Source organism: Argentina anserina, chromosome 3 (genome assembly GCF_933775445.1).
Source record: "Argentina anserina chromosome 3, drPotAnse1.1, whole genome shotgun sequence".
Taxonomy (NCBI): domain Eukaryota; kingdom Viridiplantae; phylum Streptophyta; class Magnoliopsida; order Rosales; family Rosaceae; genus Argentina; species Argentina anserina.
This window is the reverse complement of record NC_065874.1, coordinates 31,341,356-31,358,986: the sequence shown is the minus strand read 5'-3', so window position 1 is coordinate 31,358,986 and position 17,631 is coordinate 31,341,356. Positions and strand designations below refer to the sequence as shown.

At 36.2% G+C, this 17,631-nt stretch overlaps 2 protein-coding genes and 1 pseudogene across 2 annotated transcripts; 2 read left to right on the top strand and 1 right to left on the bottom strand.

Moving 5' to 3' along the window:
- The first annotated feature begins 4,860 nt into the window (after positions 1–4,860).
- Positions 4,861–7,579, top strand: LOC126785864 (mitochondrial import inner membrane translocase subunit TIM22-4). The gene is made up of 4 exons (XM_050511529.1): positions 4,861–5,179; positions 5,915–6,105; positions 6,195–6,267; positions 7,222–7,579. Exons 1-4 carry the CDS (start codon positions 5,023–5,025, stop codon positions 7,305–7,307), a joined length of 507 nt encoding a protein of 168 aa, XP_050367486.1. The 5' UTR covers positions 4,861–5,022; the 3' UTR covers positions 7,308–7,579.
- A 2,801-nt stretch (positions 7,580–10,380) lies between these two features.
- Positions 10,381–13,257, top strand: LOC126785855 (phenylacetaldehyde reductase). The gene is made up of 6 exons (XM_050511518.1): positions 10,381–10,532; positions 10,616–10,788; positions 10,871–11,056; positions 11,153–11,315; positions 12,056–12,242; positions 12,894–13,257. The coding sequence occupies exons 1-6, from the start codon at positions 10,412–10,414 to the stop codon at positions 13,036–13,038; spliced, it is 975 nt and encodes a 324-aa protein (XP_050367475.1). The 5' UTR covers positions 10,381–10,411; the 3' UTR covers positions 13,039–13,257.
- Positions 13,258–13,640: 383 nt separating this feature from the next.
- LOC126785841 (putative pentatricopeptide repeat-containing protein At1g12700, mitochondrial) lies at positions 13,641–16,724 on the bottom strand (annotated as a pseudogene).
- Between the last annotated feature and the right edge of the window lie 907 nt (positions 16,725–17,631).

The following is a 17,631-nucleotide window of genomic DNA, read 5'->3' as shown; positions in this document are numbered from 1 at the left end:
AAGAGACATATAATATTAACAAATAAAAAAGGGCAAATTATAAAATAGTACCAACTTCCATCATAAATTAGAAAAAATGTCACCACTTATTTCTCAATTATAAAAATATCATCTCAATTGACTATAAATTAGAAAATAGTCAACAAAATTAGACTATAGTCACTTTTTAAATTTTTCCGGACTGTTTTGCTTCTTTTTTTCTTCTTCTTCATCATCTTCTTATTTTTCATTCTTCCAGTTTCGGCCATAACTTTGTCGTCTGACGATAGATTTGAGTGTGGTTGATACCATTAGAAAAATCTATATCCCCTCTTTAATTTGATATCATACCCACTTCGAACCAACCACCGTACAAGGCGCAACAACCGTAAGGGGTTGCCACATTCCATAGTAGTGCTCCAAGCTATTCTACTGAAATCGGAGCTCAATGCTCTCTTACTCTAGTTATTTTTTTTCATTATGAGCATACTATTACCAATTGCCTTTGAATTTTAACATCATTTCGCATATTTAGACATTTACTCTCGACATGTCACACCCGATGTCACATTACCTATCAAACTAACTGTCACACTACATATCACACTAATTGTCACACCCCCTGTCACTCTACTTGTTACACTACCTATCACACCCCATGTCACACCCATTGTCACATTAATTATCACACTAACAGTCACACTCACTGTTATACTACTTATCACATTAATTGTCACACCCACTGTCACACTTCTTATCACACTACTTGACACACTAACTGTCACATTACCTATCACACCCGCTATCACACCCCATGTCACACTACCTGTCACAACTCCTGTTACACCCATTGTCATACCCACTGTCACACTAACTATTACACACCATGTCACACTAGCTGTCACAACCCCTGTCGCATTACTTATCACTTTGTTTTATGTGACTCTTGTAACAAGAAGAAGAAAAAACTGTTATGGGCACCCATGTCATCAACATCATCTTCTTTGATTGCTCAAAGCCTCAAAAAACTGCAATTCCATCAACCTCCGGTCTTTTCTCGCCGTAAGCTCCTACCCGAATATGAATCCCACAGCCAAATCTAAACTCATATGTCTTCCCAGACCTTGAAGCCAGAACCTTGCTACTCCAACATCGCCTACCCAATCGCACTTCCATAGATCCCACCACAAAACCATAGAAACTACATGTCGTCAATCTCCAACTTACCAATCAACCAAGGAGAAAGAAGATAGAGGTGAGGTTTTTGATTGTGGAGGAATCAGTAAGTAAAGAAGGAATAAAATTTGGGCAGATCCGAGGGTTTTGTCTCGAGACTTGATTCCAGCGTAGCTTGAAGTCGCCATCGTCTTCCGTCAACGCTGAGCTTGTCGCTGCGCAAAGACTCTAACTAAGAGATAGGTCTCAGGGTCTGAAAGTGATGATTGGAGTCAGTCGGAGGTCTAGATCTATGTGCTGAAAGTGGTTAGTCCGGCGAGGTCTGCCTGGGGAGATCAGCGAAGGATGAGAGAGAAAGACAGAATTGAAGATCAGAGAAGGTGGTGAGTCCCGCGGAGATCGAGCTCGGGGTCAATCTTGAAGAGAGCGGAGAGAGAGAGAAGCTGGTCGACAAGGGAATACGACTTTCCTCCGCTCGAGAGTTGCGTTTTTTTTTTTTGAAAAAAAAGAGTTGGGTTGCAGATTTGTTAAACTCAGCAATGGCAATTTGTAAATATCATGAATTTGAAGGGCAACGATTTAAAGGTTTTAAAAACAGATTTTTTTTTCTAATTTTGAAATCTTGCTTTATTGTTTTCTAATTTCATGACTTTTTTTTATATTAAATCCATAAAAAATCGAACAAAGGAATTGCTAATCAACACTGCATATAATGGACAATTATCATTGAAACATCTCTATGTTGTCCCATGTCTCCAAGTTTTTTTTATCATTCACAATATTAACCGTTACCAATACTTTTCATCTCCCCCTATTTTTGTCTTAATAATAGGCATTTGGAGAATAACAATTGATAGAACATTAATTAAAACGTATATAATAAACCCTGTAAAATGTCATCGTTAGTATAAAATAAGCAGGGATCGTTCAATCTAGGGAATTGAAGGGAACTCTAAACTTTTAGTGTTAACAAATAATGGGGGGTTTGAGATTGATTATTAACTACTAAAATAAAACCTAAATTACTATTTACATGATCGACTTCTCTTTAACACACTTAAACCAAATTAACCATTACACCACATAATTACAAGTTCGAACCTACATGCATTCTAATTCAACCAATTACATACGTTTTAGACACCAATACAATTAGAGCCTTAGGGGATCATCTAATCATGCAAGATTTCAATTAACATTTAGACTGACTTAGAGCCTCATCTAAATTTGCATGCAATTGAATTCAATAACACTAGTATAAATCAAACAAGATTACATTTAAGCACTAAATCTTTGTTGGAGACATGTTTCATGTATGGCGTCACCCACCATGGTTTCACACTCAAATTTCCAGAATTTTTACCACTTTTAATCAACACAAACCGAACCTACTTAGGACATGATTTGATTTGTGTCAATATGGTTGATGAATCTAGCATTCAAACATAATCTTAGGGACTGCATCCAAGTACTAAATTCATATGCACATATCTGAAAATTATCTAAAAGTATGAGAAAGATGATTAGAACACAACAATAGAAATACAAACTCATTAATTATAGGAAACATCAATTCGGCAAAGATCCAAAAATCTAATAAAACAATATGAAAATTTTGATTCTTAATACAAAACAATAATCCCACACAAACATCATACTACAATTTTCATAGACAAAGTATTGTAGAAAATAAAAAATGAACAAACTCATGGAGATGAGTTGCGAGAATTACACGTTGTAGGAATCTTGAAGGTGTATCTTCAATAGTGATTTCGGTGGAGATGGAATTGGTATATGAGGGAGAACGAATTGCTGTTTTGGTGAAGAATGTTTGAGGTAGTATTTTGGCTCTTGAATGCAAAGGAGAAGTGATATGGAGATGAGTTGAAGCCGTGTATATATAGGATGCACAGTTTGGTTTCTTTCTTTGATGTTGCCTTTTCCTTCCTATTATAATGTCATGCTTTATTCCCTTAATGATCATCTTCTATTTAATTGTTGCATGACTTGGCTACATCTCTCTTATTTTCACTTAATTAATCTTCACATTTATTTCTTCCTTATTCTTTTCTTCTTCCCACGGCAAAGATTCATGCTTTAATCTCTTAAATCATGTCATGCTTTATTCCCTTAATGATCATCTTCTATTTAATTGTTGCATGACTTGGCTCCATCTATTTTTCTCTAATTATCTATTCTATTTAATTGTTGCATGACTTGTTGATGATATGACTCCATGTGCATGGCTTCTCCTTGTTATACTCCCCATATTTCCCAAGATGTGAGTAATTTTCCATGTAGGTAAGACTCTCATTTATTTTCTCTAGTATTATCTCTTAATTCCAATCTGAAAATAAAATCATAAGTAAGAGATAATTAGTTTAAAAAATTATGTCATAATCTAGATAATTGTTGTCTTAAAAAGACACATGTAATATATGAACTCATCTAGATTAAGAAAGTTTCTAATTTGCAAAAAGGAAGCTTACTAGAACAAGAAAGTTACTAGAACATGAAAGTTCATTTAGGAAAGTTTCGCAAAAAGAGTTTCAGATCAAGTAAGACTCTCCCAAATGATACGTTTTCTAGTCTAACAAGGATTCTTAGTGCAAGAATGACTCTCAAAATATCGTCAATGCGCCCAAAACGTAGAAAGATGAAGACTCCTAATCAAACTAGGTTTCCTAGTCCTACAAGGATTCATACTCAAACTAGGACTCTAGACCAATTCTGCGTTTTTAACTCATGTAAGCACAAAAATGCATCCAATACCGCCCAAAACTCTTACTACGACTTAATGACTCAATTGTACAACAATAAGGGCTAAGAAAAGTACAAATGAAGGTAAAAACATGTTAAGAACGTCACACAAAGTGCTCATATCAACAATTTATTGGTGAAACTGTTAACACAAAACTCACGCTTCCAATTGTAATAGTGGAGATTGATAAAAATAGTATTTAGCTATAAGGTTGTAAGTAGGCTCGAGCCGCTCGTGTTTGATTCGCTTTTAGTCTTTTCAGCTCAAGCTCGTAAAGTTAAATGAGCCGAGTTTGAGCTTAATATTAAGTCCGATCTTGAAAATGAGCCGAGTTTAAATAGCAAGTATTCAACTCGTTCGACTCGTTTAACTCGCAAACAAGCTCAGCTCGTTTACTAATTGAACCTGACTTACTAAATTTTATAGTATAAAAAATATAATATTAGTTCGAAAGAGCTGAAAGATTTCTTTTTAGAATAATTAGTTAAAGATCGTAAGTTAAATAATGAGCTTGATTTGTTACTTTTAGTTTATTACATGTATAATGAATTTTGTGTGATGCTATGACATCAGATTTTAATTTTTTTTTAATTTCTAAATTTTAAAATTTTAATTTCATATGATTTAAGCCGGCTTGATTCGAGTTCGAGCTCGTTTAGTAAATTAAATTTTAACCAAACTCGAGCTCGATCGAATAAAAATGAGCCAGACATGAACAACTTAGTATTCGGCTCGGCTCGGCGCATTTACACTCATATTTAGCTATCCAATCGGATAGTTATACTCCAACAATGATAACTATAACTATTTTAAATTAATTTAAATTTTAACATACATTATAGTTTAGGTTGAGCTATAGAATTTCGTATCGGTAAATAAGTAAAGCGGGTAAATTACTCCCCAAGTTCTAGGCCGCGTCACCAAGGTCTAACTTTTAACACTCTTCACCACAAACTAGCTTCAAAGACACATTTCTATGGCGGCGATGCTACAAAACCTTCTATTTTAACTGATCTCCTTCTTCGAACTTCAACACACTCGCACCACATATATATTATATGGGCTGCTGTTGATTTCGGGCCCTGAATAATTCAACCTCTACAGCAATGGCCGAAGAGAAAGCAACTGAATCACCAGCTGCAGCCACCAGAGAAGTAGAGAAGGCTCCGATTGAGCCTCTGAAGATGCCCACGGTGGAGGAGATTCGAGGCCAGGACATTTGGAACAACTGTGCCGTGCGTAGTGTCGCCAGTGGAGTTATGGGTATGCCTTCAAGTTTTCTGTTTCCAGGTTTCTGTTTTGTTATTTGGATTCTCTGAATTGTGTGTGGCTTGTTTTGCCTTTTTCTAGTCTTTGTTTCCCAGTAATCATGGGAAAGTGTGTTTCTTTTGTGTTGGTTATCGAATTCTGGGATATAGAGTCATGGGTTTTAGGATGTAATTGTGAAGTTTGTAACTTGAAGTTAGAATTCATAAGAAAGCAATGTTACTTGAGGTTTAAACTAATGCATATCGGTCTTTGCTCGGTTTTTAGTGAGCTTATTGCCACTGAGAAAAATTAAGAGATGGTAAAGCTTTTTTCTTTCAATTTAATATGCGTATCTGCTATCAGGAGCTGTTTTACTATTAAGTTAGGTTCATTTAGTTGTTCAGGGGATGTATATGTCATTGATTTCATGATTTCAGCTTCAGTTATCTGCATTCAAATTGAGTACTAGGGTGTTTGCTCAAATAGTGAACTCTACTCAAATAGGGTGTCTGCATTGATGTTTTACTTTGTCCTGGAATGTGAGAATGAAGATAAATGGGTCTTCCATGTAAATGTCAATTTTAAGTGTCATCAACATCATGTAAGCCACTGGATATATGTTTCTACTCTGGTTTCATCATACTTTATTAAGCAACTGATGATAAAAGTGAGTTGTTTAGAGTGTCTTTTAGGATCTTGAAATTTAATTATATTGATGGTTAGGTCTTTGACCGTTTTTGGGAAATATAGGCGGTGGACTTGGGTTGATGATGGGCATGTTTCTTGCGGCTCTAGACAACCCAATAAATCAAGACCAAATGACTGGTAAACAGCAATTTATCTACACAGCAAAGCAGATGGGGTCAAGGAGTTGGAGTTCTGCAAAAGCGTTTGCAGTGATGGGATTTGTGTTTTCCGCTGCTGAATGTGTTGTCGAAAAGGTACTGAGGAATATGTACTCATATTGGAATGTGGTTGAAAAGGTTTATAATGCCTGGTACTGGGACTAACTCTGGATTATTGGTTTCAGGCACGGGCTAAGCATGACATGACAAATACAGTTGTTGCCGGATGTGTCACTGGAGGTACATTGTCAGCCAGAGGTAACTTTTTCCCCCTTCAGTTAATCCTTAAGGTTCATATGATATTGTGATATGTTAATGTACTGACATATAGAGAATCTATACTTCAGGATCAAGTCCAAAAGTCCTAATGTCTATTTGGCTGTAGTCTGTGATGCTTGTGATAAAATAGATTCTATATATCACCATATCCATCATCGGTATATTTGAACACTTTCTGTCCTCGCTTTCCCTTTTGAAGCTGGAGCTGAAATATTTATATGGGTATATTTGATCATATAAGGTGCTATCTTGCACTGGTTGTACTGAGATAGACAGTTGGGAGACTCTAGTTTAGACATGTATGACAACATTATTAAACATCTACAAAGAGACGCTTAATGAAATTATTGCCATCAATATTGCAAAAAAGTGATTTTTTTTAGAATATCAAAATATGTGATTGCTGTAGCATCACCCTTCAAAAGTTATGTGCTTGCATTCATATCCTAAAACAGTTGGAAAAAAATTCAATTATTGCATCATATTTGATATTAAGATTCTATTATTCAGACAGCATTGGGTTTGATGGCTAGGTGTCATCTGGTTGTTTAATCCTTTATTTAAATGATATGAAAAAAAACTCGGCATTTGGGGACCTTTCTGACCTCTCTGGTACTATAGTTAAAGATTGGAGATCAACATAAGAATCAAGATTAGCTAGAAGACAATTATTTAATTCTCCTTTTGAGGTGGAATTGTGTAACTCAAAAGCCTAGGGTTGCACTATGCAGACTTACCATTGATGAAGCACTCCCTAGTCTTGATTTGAACAGGGTAAAGATGTCAGTCTCAAACAGAATAAATACTAGCCTGATTCTTTTACAAATTTAACTATGGAGAAATCTTGTTGTAGTAGTTCTTGCTATGTATCCTGCTGCAGAGTAATTCTGTCATGAATATCAATCTTACACCTCTGCTTGTGTGCTTCTGTAGGTGGTCCAAAAGCCGCCTGTGGTGGTTGCGCTATGTTTGCTGCATTTTCGGTGGCAATAGAGAAGTTTTTGGATAGACATGATTGATTGTATTAGTATGCTACCTCAATTTTTGCAGGCACTGAATACGACAAAACAGTAGAAGAGATGTAGCTCCTGGCATGCAGTAATACAGATAGTATTTCTTAGGTTCAGCTTCAGCTCTTGTTATGATTATTTATCCCTTTTCACAAAGGGATGCTTTTGCTCAACTAGAAGGCCAATGATTTTGTATTATGTATTCTGTTGTAGACTAAGAGTTTTCAGTTCCATAATCTCATCAGAGGATGTATCCTTCAAACTCAGAGAAATGAATTTTTTTTTACCACAGAAAATGGCTGCATGTTTCAAATAGTTTTCTTGCTGCCCTTATTCTGCGAAATAGTGGCGTTTACTTGTCGAAACTCCAAATTGCTTGTAAACGAAAACTTGGTCGTGGAATTACAATTGAGAAACATGAACAACATATTGGCGAGCAACGAAGTAGTAAGGCAGCCCCATATGTTGTCAATATCAAAACAACATTCTTGTACACGTACAATACTGTTTTAAACGGTTACTACTTCACGTATTTAGTTCTAAGGTGGAAATCATAACAATTTATAGCCTCAGTCATGAGATTCACTTGCACCAATATGTTTACTTTCCAACTTGTTTGAGTGCGGATTCAACTTCTTGTTTTTACCTGGAAACTAAGTCTTGCTAAAACCAAGCAACGACGGCAAGGTCCTCACATGAGCATTATCTTTAGCCTAGGTGGGAGTTAAACAGATTAGACAGACTTCAGGCGGCTTCTAGTGGGAGAAAGGCGGACGCTACGCTGACTCTAAAGCAGACACAAGGTGAGAGTTGAAAGCAACTTTGATTCTGTCATTCCGCAAACATAGCCTCTTCGCAATTATTTTTAGGGAAAATACCCAAAATGATACCTGAAGTATAATGAAAGGTATTTTTTGGTATATACGAATTTTTGTTACCCAAAATGGTACCTGAACTATTGCACCGTTACCCAATATGGTACCTCCGTTAGTTTCTTCGTTAAATTGATGATGTGACATGTATTTAGAAGGACAAAATGGTCTATACACAATTTTTTTTTATTTCATATCTCATTTCCTTCAAAATTCTCACAAATTCACCAAACTGGCTAAAAATTTGTTGGACTTGATAAATCATATCTATATTATTTGCAAATTTATTTACAATATTTTTTATGAAATTTGTAATTTTAAGAGGAAAATCAACTCTTGTATCACAAAACATAACACAAGTTTTAATATATATATTTGTTTAGCAATAATAACAAAATTAATTTTAAAATTATTATTTTTCCTATTACTTACAGTAAAACCTCTATAAATTAATAGTCTCGGGATTGATAAAATTTATTAATTTAGTGATATATTAATACATCAATAAATTAATAATCTATTTATTTATTTATAAATTATTAATTTATCAAGATATAATTAATATTTTGTTTCATTTTGTCGAAGAAAAAAGTTTTTACTTACATTGTTTAATTTATTACGTATACCTTATTAAATATACTATTTTTTATGTATAACATTGTTCAAAATATTATATTGTTTGATGATGATTTTATTAATTATTTTTTTTAATGAAATCCTCATAAATTTAAAATTTATTATATAAATTATGACACTAATAATTTATATATTTGATGGGGTCTAGCTAAATAAATTATCGAACTTCCATTATCTTATAAATTTAGTGAACTATTAATTTAACACGTTGACTCTGAGTTAAGACCGGAAAAAAGTTTTATTTTAGCGAGATTATTATTTAACCGGGTATTATTTAACGAGGTTTTACTATATTTGGAAAAAAAAACTCTAAATACATGTCACATCATCAATTTAACGGAGAAACTAACGGATGTACCATATTGGGTAACGGTGCAATAGTTCAGATACCATTTCGGGTAACAAAAATTCGTAGGTACCAAAAAATACCTTTCACGATATTTCATGTATCATTTTGGGTTTTTTCTCTTATTTTTACCTCCTCAACACCACAATGCTACACTTGTCATCACTAACCACTAATAGGGTTATAAGTTATAACCCAATTGTCATACCAGATTCGCATAAAAAAGCAATTAACAATAAATAAAATGTTATATACCCATAAATAATGGCTTATATATCTCAGCACTAAGGGTGGACACAGTCAAGTTTTGGGCCAAATCCATAACCCAACTCAATTTTTAAATTCGGTTCGGTTCGGTTTTCTCATTTTAGAGATTGTGACCACAATCTAACCCAATATGTACGGTTTGGTTTGTTTTTTTTTTTTCGGTTTTACCCGTACGTAATATTAGACATTAATTTTAAAGTACAAAGTTTAACATCAATATCAAACATAAAAGGTCAAATTGATTATTCTAAGCCTAATTAATTATAACATCTCTATAATCCATATTTAGCTCAAGTACAAAAAACACTGTTGCGTTAAAATCAGAGAGGAACTTACAATATATGAAACATTATCAGAATCATTGATCAAAGAATTCAATTATAGAGTCAAGATACAAAGAGATGCGACATGAGATAGAAGTCGAGGGAGGAGAGAGGAGCGGGGGAGAAGCTATGTGGACTGGTATTGCAAATTGAAGTGAATTTGTAGTAGAGCGTTAAACTAAGCAGTGAGAGTTTAGAAAGTGAGATAGGCTCATAAGTTTTTTTGTTTGTGTGAGAGACGAGAGATACCGCAAGATTGATTATGTCAATTAAGTTTACGTTGACTTTAGTTTAATTCTAATTTTTAATAAAAAAAGTAAAAATATATCAAAACGATAACAATGATTGTTAACTTTAAGTTATTTAAGTCGATTCGGTTTTGTTTGGTTTATAAAGAACTAAACAAAAAACTCAAATCAAATATAATCAGTTCGGTTCAACTTTTTTATTTTCAATTCAGTTTAATTTCAAATTTATTTTTTTTTCGAGATTTTCGAGTCTGGTTGTTCACCGCTACTCAGCACCATCGATCATTAGCAGTGAAAATAGCGAGCAAACCTTTTATTTAATCTGCTGGAGGTAAAAATTATAATCAATAGTTTTAGTGTTTTACTGGATAAGATTTTGCTATCAAAACATGATCTCCCACCAGAAAAGAGAGACAGAGAAATGTCGAAGCAGGGTGGTGAGGTCGTATGCGTCACCGGTGGAAGCGGCTGCATTGGATCATGGGTCGTCCGCCTCCTCCTCGACCGCGGCTACACCGTCCACGCCACCGTGCAAGACCTTAGTCAGTACTTTCTCCACCTCAATCTTCCACCTTTTTACACAAATGCCACTTAACCCTCTCCATATTCTCTTCTTCTCTTGCAGGCGACGACGGCGAGACTAAGCATTTAGAAGCCCTAGAAGGTGCTCCCGCCCGGCTCCGCCTCTTCCAGATAGACCTCCTCGACTACGCCTCCATCTCCGCCGCCGTCCACGGCTGCTCCGGCGTCTTCCACCTCGCCTCTCCCTGCACCGTCGACCAAGTCCACAACCCTGAGGTATGACGTAGCCCTCATCTCCCATCCACACCTTCAAATTCAAGCTCTAGTTTCATTAAGAATGGAAGCTTTCGATTCACAGAAGGAGCTTCTGGACCCAGCGGTCAAAGGCACGCTGAATGTTCTCACGGCGGCGGAACTGGCCGGCGTCGGGCGCGTGGTGCTCACGTCCTCCAGCTCGGCCATCACTCCCAGCCCTGGCTGGCCGGCCGACGCCGTCAAGAGAGAGGATTGCTGGACTGACGTTGAGTACTGCAAGCAGAAGGGAGTGAGTATTGTGTTCTTGAATATAATGTGACTATCTGCATTTTCGAGATGCGAACTTATTGTGATGCTGATTTTGTTGAGTTCTTTTTTGGTTAAGTTGTGGTATCCTTTGTCGAAAACGCTGGCGGAGAAAGCTGCTTGGGAATTTTCCAAGGAGAAGGGGCTGGATGTGGTTGTGGTGAATCCGGGGACAGTGATGGGTGATGTTATATCGCCGAGGCTGAATGGTAGTATGTTGATGCTCCTACGCCTACTTGAAGGTACTGTTTTGTTGCACATTGTATGAATACAGGTGGTATCTGGTTTGTACCTTGAAGTAAACTGTTATGTTTGCACTAATTTATCAGGAAAAAGGCCACGGTAGACTTAGATGGTCTAGTGTTTAATAAGATCATACATTTATAGTTTGTACCCGGTAAAGGGTTTTAGTGACAGTGTGCCTACATGTATGTAGCTATGGAGAACATTTTAACTCGTATTATTTGTGGCAACATGGTTTTTGCTGTTAATACATGAGATGAAATGCTGATATAATGAAGGTTGTGGCGGGTTGATAAACTTGAACTCAGGTGGTGGAAACATATTTTCTGTTAAGACATGTCAGTTAAGATGTTCTTTTTTATAACTAAGATGTTGGATAAACTTTTCATTTTCATTTTCATTTTATTTTCAAACATAAAAATGAAGCAATTGTCAATTATAACAACTGAGCTGTGGTACTTTACCACGTTTGGAGAACCTGAATTGTGTGTTTCAGTAAAGGAATCCCTTTACACCTCTTTGCTAGCATGTTTCTTTTATTTGAGAAAATTAATGTCTGCTTGATGTATGGTTTTTTGGTTTTTATAACCATGTCTTCTCTGTGCATGCTCCTTGCTAGTGGATGATTGACCAAAAGGAACCAGTCTTAGTGATAGCATGTGTAATTTTGTAAAATGATGAGTATTCTTCCAATCAATCAAAATTGTATTGACACTGTCATTGTTTATCTATGCTGCAGGCTGCACTGAAACATATGAAAACTTTTTTATGGGTTCTGTGCATTTCAAAGATGTAGCTCTGGCGCATATTATAGTTTATGAGAACAAAGCAGCCTCTGGCAGGCACTTGTGTGTTGAGGCAATATCACACTATGGTGATTTTGTGGCAAAGGTAGCTGAACTGTATCCCGGGTACAAGGTTCCCAGGTAAACTGCTGTCCTCCTGCAAAATGATTTTCAGCGGAAACTATTTCCATATCTTATGTTTGGGACTTTAATTAACTGATACTATTCATGTAGTGTAATGTACGCTTCTATTCTGAAACTGAGTGGGTAGACTTGCAATGTCCTGAAACTAATAACCTATCTGTGTCAATTATAATCTGTTGAAATGCTGGATTTGCAGCTTAAGAAGTGGAAACAAGACCTGTCACAATCACATTCAATAAACCCCCACACTCTCAACTACAATCAAATGTCTTGTCCTCGTTTCGTAAGCACAGGTTATCACTAGTCATTAGTATCAGAATATGTCTTGGCCTCGTTTCGGAAGCACAGCTTATCCATTGGTCATTGGTATAAGAATATTTCATAGTATCTCTTGTGGGATTGGGGCTCCTTTGCTATATATGTGCTTGCATAGTTGTTCCATAAAAGGTTTCCTGGTTCGATCCTCTTTGGATTCTTTGGAGTCCCTTCTGACTAATTCCTTACTCCTTTTCTTTGCTCAAGTCCCGTAATAGAATTTTGTGGAGTTTGCACGGGTAGTGACTTTTTTTTTGGATGATTCCATGTGTTGTGACTAGAGAGGTGTGGCTTTGTAATTGCTCAAGCCTTTAACACATTTGTCTGGTGCAGTTTGCCAAAGGATACACAGCCGGGGCTGTTGAGGGAAAAGACTGGAGCAAAAAAGCTCATGGACTTGGGTATAGACTTCATCCCCATGGATCAAATTATCAAGGATGCTGTTGAGAGCCTAAAAAGCAAAGGATTTATTTCATAAATGCTGCTCTGATCGGCATAAAAACTTATCAGGGACAAATATCTTGTACATGTGGTGTGGAAATGTACTTAGCTAGTTTTAACGGTTGGTAATTATACTATGTTATCAGCCATGTTTCCATGCAAGCTCTATGTATATAAACGTATACTTGTGAGAACTCAGTACTCAAATTATAGGATTGACTTGAATCGTAAAGGAATGAAGTTTCTCTCCCTTGTACTGCTACTCTTGTTAACTTGCTTTGTGTCCTTACAATACACAACCCCTACTTCTCCGAGTGATGAAGCCACGGTCGATGAGCTCTGGTTTTATCATTAAACATGTACCGGAGAGTCTAATTGTGGAGGAGAAAAGGAACTGGCCGTTCTTTCTATATGATCCGTTCGATCTATATGATGGTGGATTGCCATGGCTAACTAAAGCTGGTTGGTTGATTACCTCGACTGATATTCTGCATTGTAAACCGGTTGGTCTGGTACTAATGGAGGCCTCTCTTGAAGTTATCTTAGATAGGTTAACGCTTCAAAAAGAAATGGAACTGGATTTCATAATGCCATATTGGATTGATCAGTGAGAAAAATGTTGAAAATTACGGACCAAGTGTGTAATAGTTTAGTTTCTTTCGAAGAGTGAAACAAAAGGACAAAAGCTAAATTCCCCGAGGAACTCCCTGTAACTTAATGTACTGATACTAGAAACATTATTATTTAGTATTCACAGAAATAATGAAGTCTTCCATGGCAGCTGTTTAAGGAGGTGTTTCTTCAACCCTCCCTCTCGTTCTTTCAACCTGTTCTTTGCACCTCTCTCCTCGTCAATCTTTGCTCACAGGTTTTGAGATGCAGGTCTTGCCTCCAATATTTGTCCTTGATTCCCAGGAACTGCTAAGCCTGACACCTGAGACCGGACTTGTATCACCCTGCAAATTAATAATTCAATTAAATGAGTAAGTCGATACCATAAATATTTGAATCTACAGGAATCCATGCCATAAAACCCTGAAACTTGTAAGAATTTATCAACAGTAAACTGCATCATATATGGCAAAAAAATATATAACTGCAGAAAACTGAGAAGGTGCTATACTGCCTTAAAAACCGCAAGATAAAAAAAGTGGCAAGCTTTCAGGGCACATCAAAATACTCAAATGACTATCATATAAAGCCCCACAAGCGGCTAGCTTCAGAGAAGCCTATGCTTAACTGCCTAGATTTAAGACCATTAAAAACACCATTAAAGCTCCATTGGTGGCTAGCTTCCAGAGTTCCAGGGCACGCCAAAAGAGTCAATGGAAATCAACCCCAAATGTGTGCAACATATGAACTTACTCTTCAGAGAAGCATATACTCAACTGCCTAGATTTTAAGACGATTAAAAGGGTCATAACTTATAACTATAGTTGCAAACACTAATTAAGCCCAAGATAGATAAGAACCTAAGTAAGTGGAAGGAGAAACTCCTAATCCTGCATCACAGAGAGTCAGAACTACAATCTATAATTCCTAATCTATTTAAATGAATGACAAAAAATAAACAGCAATAAGAATCAAAAACCTTTGGAGCAGTGAAGAAATTGCATACCTGAGCTTGTTAAAGTTCAAATTAACTTTATCGTGAAATTTTAAAGAGAACTGCAACAAAGCTGGATCCACTACATCCTTAATCAGTAAACTATATATCAATTCTGTACTCGATGCATCTGCAGAGAATCCATACGTCCTCATTTCTAGAACTTGATATTGTTTAACAAGCCTCGGATCATGATGTTATAGGTGCAACCATCCGGAGGACATCCTTTTCTTCCCATTTCTCTCAGCAACTTTTCTGCTTCAACTATTAATCCCTGGAGACAAAGCCCCTGAATTAGTATATTGTATGTCCTGACATCTGGCTGAACTCCCTTTGATGATAAACCACTGAAACGATCTATTGCAGATTCAATCATTCCAGCCTTACACAAACCTTCAATAATAATATTGTAAGATACAATATCAAGTTCCAATTTGTTGGCTTCCATCTCTTCAAGCATTTCTATTGCCGAACAAAGTTTCCGGTTGCTACACAGCCCATGAAGTATCACGTTGTAAGTTCGAATATCTGGGAAGTGGCTACAACCTAACAACTCTGAGAAGAGATTTTCTGCTTCTTGTGGTCTCCCAGATTCGTAAAAGCCATCGATAATAGAGTTGTAACTTGTAAGTAACTAAACTGGGAATTAATTCCATACGAGGCATTTCCTTGAAAATCTCATCAGCCTGATCGACCTTTTTTGCCTTGCAATATCCATTGATCAATATGTTACAACTCCGAACACCAATCATGGAGCCCTTGCTAAGCATAAGATCAAAAACTTTTCTAGCCTCTTCCATTTCCCCTCGCAAACAGTAACCTTGCATGAGGGAATTGTATGTGATGGTATCAGGCTCAATATGCCTCTCAATCATCATTTGAACCAGCCCTTCGGCTTCCACCACCTTCCCTTCCTTACTGTATACGCCAACCAAGACATTGAAAGTGTAGACATCTGGAAATATACATTTACCCAACATATCCTCCAACAGCCTTTCAGCTTCATTCCACCTGCCTACAATGCAAAGTCCGTGAATCAAGCAGTTATAAGTGACAACATCTGGAGAAATCCCCCTACTGATCATTTCTGAAAAGAGCTTCAGTGCTTCATCAATGAGTGTCTCCTTGCACAGGCTGTCGATTATGGTGCTATAAGTTACTTTGTTAGGCTGACATCCTTGTTCTTCCATCTTCCTTAGCAAAGTAATGGAAGCACTGTTGTTTCCCGTGTTGCAGAAACCCTTGATAAGTGTACTGAAAGTAAACACATTGGGCTTACAATGACCATCCTCCGGCATTTTTACGAAAATTCGTGAGGCCTCAGGCAATTGATTGTGGAGAACAAAGCCGTGGATGAGAGTGGAGAAAGTAATAACATCTGGGTGAATACTCAATTTGAAGAATTTTCCAAAGACAGAAAAGCTGAGACCCATCTTATTCAAATGGGAATAGCATTTGATGAGAATATTAAGAGTATAATCATTAGGATTAATTCGATGCAGAAGCACTTGTTTGTAGAGAGAGATGACTGCTGGGTATTGTTTCAGTTTGATAAGTTTGCCCAGTATCTGAGTGAAAGATATAATAGAAGGCCGAGGACGCGCCTGAAACATATCATCGAACACCTTGCGGGCATCCTCGGCATTACTCACTTGAGGTAATTGGGTTACTCTTGAATGAAACAAAGCCATGGAATTGTTGAGAGCAGAGGGAAGACAAGGAGAAAGAACACCTCTTGTGCTGCGCTTGAGCATCATCATCATCTTTGTCAGATTCAGGAGTTGAGCTTCGCAGCGTCGTTTCTGCCTCGCACCTCTCAGCTTTTGTTGTTTGATCCGGTCAATTGATTTGATGGTAATTAAGAAGAAGTTTAACAATTGCACACACCCGAACAAAAACCAATTGAGATGCATTAGGGAGATTAAGCCAATGCATAAGCTTAACAAAACAAAAGAATACGCATTCCCTCTCGATCTGACATGCATGCTTCAAAAGCCAGCCTTCACCCATCATTTTTATCAATGAAAATGAAAATCTTGAATACCCAAAATGATTGGGATTTGGAATAGATCCATGGTGTGAAGAAAGATAATAAGGGGTGAAGAGATAACATAGGAAATCCCTATAAGCTTGCTTCTGCAATGAAGAGAAGATTAAGTTAACTGCAACACCCTGGTGTATGGGAGAAACACTAACGTGGGAGTAGTTTTAGGAGAGTGAAACTGAATTAAAAAGAAATAAAAGTATTTTACTCTTTCACCCATGTTTTATTTAATCTTGTTTCAAAATATGAATTCAGAAAGAGTGTATTATAGGTATTATCAGCCTCCATATACGTATTTTCACATGCGTTTTGGTTGAAAATGACTAATAACTAAAACAACACACCCGATGGGTGTGAACCATGTGATGAATTTTTATTTTTCAGAACAAATGGGGATTTTACCAATAAAAGTGGAGATAGTGGGGATAGTTGCAATACATGGAAGTTATCTGGAAAAGAAAATAATTTTTCTTATTATGTTTTTATTTTTACTTTTACCTTTTTATCTCTTACTTATATTTTTTGATTTTAAATTAATTTATTGAAATTATTTGTAACTTCACATGAATTTTGGCTAGCAATACTTGTTCTCTTTATAATAGTACTAGCACTCACCTACAAACGACGTGTCTAGAATTTTGTTTTTGTTTTGTATGGAAGTACTACCACTATTTTTTCTTATTTATTCACATTTATCATTTTATTATTTATTGTTATATCCTTCATATATTAAAAATTAATTTAAATTAACCTATAGTCTAGGGTTAATAATGTATTTTCACATGTGTTTTGGTTGACAAAATTGGTTTACTTTATTAAGTGTATATATATATATATTGTAGTTAATATTGGTTTATCAACATAATTTAGAATTTCTAATTTCCCATTGCCTACCATCTAGGTTTCTTTTCCACAATTATATCCTATTAATTTTATTTCATTTATTTGTTTTACTATTTATCTTATGGCCAGTGGCGGAT